At 40.4% G+C, this 4,345-nt stretch overlaps 2 protein-coding genes across 2 annotated transcripts in view; both read left to right on the forward strand.

Annotated features, from left to right (window-relative positions):
* The first annotated feature begins 1,854 nt into the window (after positions 1 to 1,854).
* On the forward strand, positions 1,855 to 3,694 carry LOC108604316 (integrator complex subunit 14). The gene is made up of 2 exons (XM_017993741.1): positions 1,855 to 2,409; positions 2,457 to 3,694. Exons 1-2 carry the CDS (start codon positions 1,869 to 1,871, stop codon positions 3,653 to 3,655), a joined length of 1,740 nt encoding a protein of 579 aa, XP_017849230.1. The 5' UTR covers positions 1,855 to 1,868; the 3' UTR covers positions 3,656 to 3,694.
* Positions 3,695 to 3,809: 115 nt separating this feature from the next.
* The window catches only part of LOC108604387, a 5,597-nt gene continuing 5,061 nt past the window's right edge, over positions 3,810 to 4,345 (forward strand). The window contains exons 1-2 of the mRNA XM_017993847.2: positions 3,810 to 3,884; positions 3,947 to 4,341. Of these exons, the coding sequence (XP_017849336.2) occupies positions 3,949 to 4,341 (393 nt within the window). The 5' untranslated portion in view covers positions 3,810 to 3,884; positions 3,947 to 3,948. The remainder of the gene's footprint in view (positions 3,885 to 3,946; positions 4,342 to 4,345) is intronic.

The following is a 4,345-nucleotide window of genomic DNA, read 5'->3' on the forward strand; positions in this document are numbered from 1 at the left end:
TGTGTTTGGTTTTTTATGACAGAATTTTCTTATGATTTTTATTAAATCCAATTGAAATTTGTGTTCATCAAACGGCGCACGAAAAAATAAAACACTTTGTATTAAGTTTAATGCTGTTGTTTTTGTAGCTAAAAATAAACACAGGCTTAGCACACACACACACAATCAGAAAGCTTAGAAATAATTTCTATAATTTACAATTGTGTGCTTAACTATTTTAAATTACATATTTGCCTTAAACTATAGCACCGTATTATTTATCAGCGATATTTTGAAAATTTGTTTTTTGAGCTGCGCGTTTAACTTTTACAGTTGCCGTTCGCACCGAGACTGAAAAAATATATATCTCTTATCAGGCTGGCCAAAGATTTGTGCACACATCTTTTGCAATCTCCAGACATACATCTAAACTAATCTATCCAGCCTCACTCAAAGAGCAAACGTTGCTCACTTACACACGCCGCTGACGAGATTATGATGATGATGATGATGATGATATTCTAACTTAAATTGGACCAGTCGCCATAATAGTGACAGCTCTCTCTCAACGCTGTTGATGTTGTTGTTGATGCGACGACAGCTGGGATCTCAGAGATAATGTCGCTTTGCTGTTTTCTTTGCTTTTTTTGAATACTGATAAACCTGTGATGTGCCACAATGTCGCACAGAATGACAGGTCGCCAGCTAAAAGATCTTGGTTAGGCCAAGGTTTACTTGAACGGTGTGATGAGAGCAACTATTTGTTGGAAGATCAGTGCCTAACTTTAGTAGTTTAGTAGTGATAAACATGGTGAGTAATATGCATTGCAAATAAACCGAATTTTTATTAAAATTATAATAACCACTTTTACTTTTTCACTTTTTATCAGCCATATTCATAATTGGATTCGTTAGATGCCGTCGGCGCGTATACTTGATATTTTATAAAACATTGACTTTTAATAGTAATTTCACTCAATAAACGCTGCTGTATCAAAGAACTTTTGTACATTTCGTTTTAAAAACAATGCAGACTAGAAAAATATGATTTCTTGCTTTCTACCGAACCGACGCAAATGAAAATATCGACTGATGGCACTAGAAGTTTTTGACACTGCACATGGCCAGCTATCACATGGATAAAGTTGATAGCTGATAAAGTAAAAGCTCACAATTGTCGATTGATTGATATATTACATGTGCTCGACTATCTACAACCATTTGTAACCGGGTTTTCCATAAAAATGAGCGCATTGGCGCCTGGCAACATGCTCAATTTTATTAATTAAGACTTTAAAATTCTGTTAATTAGGTCATCTGGTAAATCTTTATTTTGACAACTTGGTTTATCTTGGATGCCAAGTTGGCAGCAGTTATTGTTGATTACATGACATGATATTTTTAGCAACAGCCATAAAATGAGTTTATAAATGTTGATATATAAACCACAAGCAAACATATTGTAAAACAGAATACGTAAGCAAATCCTCAACTCAGACAGACTCGCTTATCGTCATAATTTTTGTTATCAAACTTGGAGGCTGCAGCAATACTCCGTTTAATATACCATATACATACATAAATAACTACTACAAAAACACAATTCAAATGACTATAAAATTCTACATTTGAAAAACACCGCTCTTCAGCGTTTTTTATTATTATAATAATTGTAGCTTTATTAAAATTTTTGTTATTATATATGGCCCATTGTATTCAAAATCAAATCATATCGAGTTAGCGCCAACAACTGCTTACAATCGATTTTAGTTTCTGTTTTGCAATCGAAAGATATATCGAGCAGCGATATAGCAAACAGCTGTTGTCGGCATTTGCAAAAGTTGTTTACATTTGCTCTTTACTATTTGTTTTCAATTAAAAGAATATCAATGCCAACTATTATTGCCTTGGATGCATCGCTATCGATGCTGCGTCCTGTGCCAGGTCGCAATGACCACACATATCAATCTCTAGCTCTTAAAGGCATACAACATCTATTGGACAATTTGACAGTCGCTGGCAAACTGGAACATTTGGCTTTAGTAACATATTCAACAGTTTGTGAGCTAAAGGTGGACTTCACACGCGACTATGATCAGATACGTCAAGCAATTAAGAAGGTCGAACCTCTGGACAAGGCCTGCTTGATAACCATGCTGAAAACTTGCGTCAGTCTAATGGCCAGCTGGGGCACCCAAAATGTACTGCAGCTGGTGGTGTTCACAGACTGCGGACCTGGCTTTGGAAGCACCTCAATTAGCGGCTTTTTGGAAAGTTTTATTGGCAAGGAAGCGGAGCCCGAATATGTTTGGCTAAAGACAATGTCTCCGTACCACTTGAACTTCATCTGTCTGGGCGTGCACAGCGATTTATATTTTACGCGTGGCCTGACGCTACTTCAGCAACTGCTGGATGCAACGGCACTCAAAGGTAAGTTGGTTAATTTAAAGAGTGAATTTATCTAATTCTATTTACAGGTCTGCTTTATATGATAAAGCCGATTAAAAATATGGAGGCTTCTGAGGGAACTTCAAGCAGCAGTCATAAAAATGAGCAAGGTTTTGGGCGTACAGCTGTTTTTGAGCTGGTTGAACGAATGTGCGAGAGTAACTATAAATCAACAGAAGTAACACTTAAGTGCGGACACTATGCTCGCTTGGAAAGCCAGGTGTTGATCTGGCCACCACCGCTGCCTTATGAGCAGCCTGCGCCCTTTAGCGGTGATTCAACCATACGTCACATTGATCAGCGCATTGATGTGTGCGGCTTTTTGTCTCTCTCGGACATTGGCTCGCCAGCTACAGTGAGTCGACATTGGGTCTTAGCGAAAGTAGAGCGGGAGAAACCTACTCGTCGCTCTGGCAGCTTGACTCCAACATCAAAGCCCAGCAAGTTAACGCTAGACAGTAGCAGTCCTCACTATGAGCTGGACAAGCTGGAGCAAGATATACGTGAATTCTATATGAAGGACTCCAAGGATACAGAAGAGAGCGGCGACGATGCTGACCCTGGTGTAGCGCTCAAACATAGTTCAGGCCAGCAGTCTGAGCAACAAAAGGATACACTCTGCATGCTGCTGCACGGTGCGCTAAAGCTAGAGAACATGGCCGCGCTGGTGACGCTGGGTGAGAAGTGGTACGGCTTCATTTACGCGTATACAGATGTAAAAAAGAAATCAAATTTAATGCTGCACATACTACCGCCGGGCGTCAATGTCGTACCTTGGCTAGGAGACTTAGATATGCTCGGTTTTCCTGAAGATCTAGCACCCGGCGAGACATCCAGCTTCCCTGTACGTTCTGAGCGTCGCTCCTACTCCCAAAGCAGCGTTGTTTGGATACGCAAAGCCAGCCTGCAGTCCGATGTGCAGAAGGTACTGAGACATGCCAAGAAAATGCCCGACAAGACCCAGCATTTCTACAAAGAACTCAATCGTATACGCCGCGCTGCCTTGGCTCTGGGATTCGTTGAGCTATTGGAGGCACTAGCTATGCTACTAGAGAAAGAATGTGCGCAGATGTCCATGAATGGTTTGAACAATGAATGTACGATACAATTGCAACACGCTGCCACTGAACTACGCAAAACTTCCAATCGTGACATTAAATCTACTATTGTCCCGCTGCAAAAGCCAGGCCATCCTGATGCTGTGCCCAGTTCCGCTTATATATACTAATAAGCAAATCATTTTAAATATATATATATATATATTCTAGTAATAAGTTCAAAAAATTAAATTTTCGAATTTCGATTATAACGCGCGCAATTAACTTCACGATTTTACAACACTAGACCGACTAGTTTTTCAAAAACAGCAGATCTGACGGGGAAAAAGCGACTTTGGCAGCACTGCTGGCATCTCTACGGGACTGACAATAATAAATAAGAAAAAAAAACAATTGCTCGTAAATTTATGATAATAATTTTAAAGTGCGACGCACAATAATAAATTTATCATTGCCAACAGCAATGGGTCGCCCAGAGCTACCAGGCGATTGTGGCGAAGATCCACATTTTCAAACGCCCACTATCGAACATCCACATATACAAGAACAAAGTGAAGACAGCGATGACTCAAACGCATATGATGGCTACCAGCCTCTGGCCATGGATGTGGAGGAATCTAACGCAGGAGGCAGTGGCAGTGAGCCTGAGCACATAGATGATGCAGACATTGATTTAACAACAGCGCCTGTAACACATGGTGATCCCAACATGCCGCCAATTGAAAGTGCGGATGTGGAAATTGAACGTCAGGTGTGGAGTGAACCCCGACCACAAGAGCTGCAACTGGAATTGGACAAGTCGCGTACCGAACAGATACTCAAAGCAATGTCAAAGATAACATTGCCTAATGTAACAGTGC

This window comes from Drosophila busckii, chromosome 2L (assembly GCF_011750605.1).
Source record: "Drosophila busckii strain San Diego stock center, stock number 13000-0081.31 chromosome 2L, ASM1175060v1, whole genome shotgun sequence".
NCBI classification, from domain to species: Eukaryota; Metazoa; Arthropoda; class Insecta; order Diptera; family Drosophilidae; genus Drosophila; species Drosophila busckii.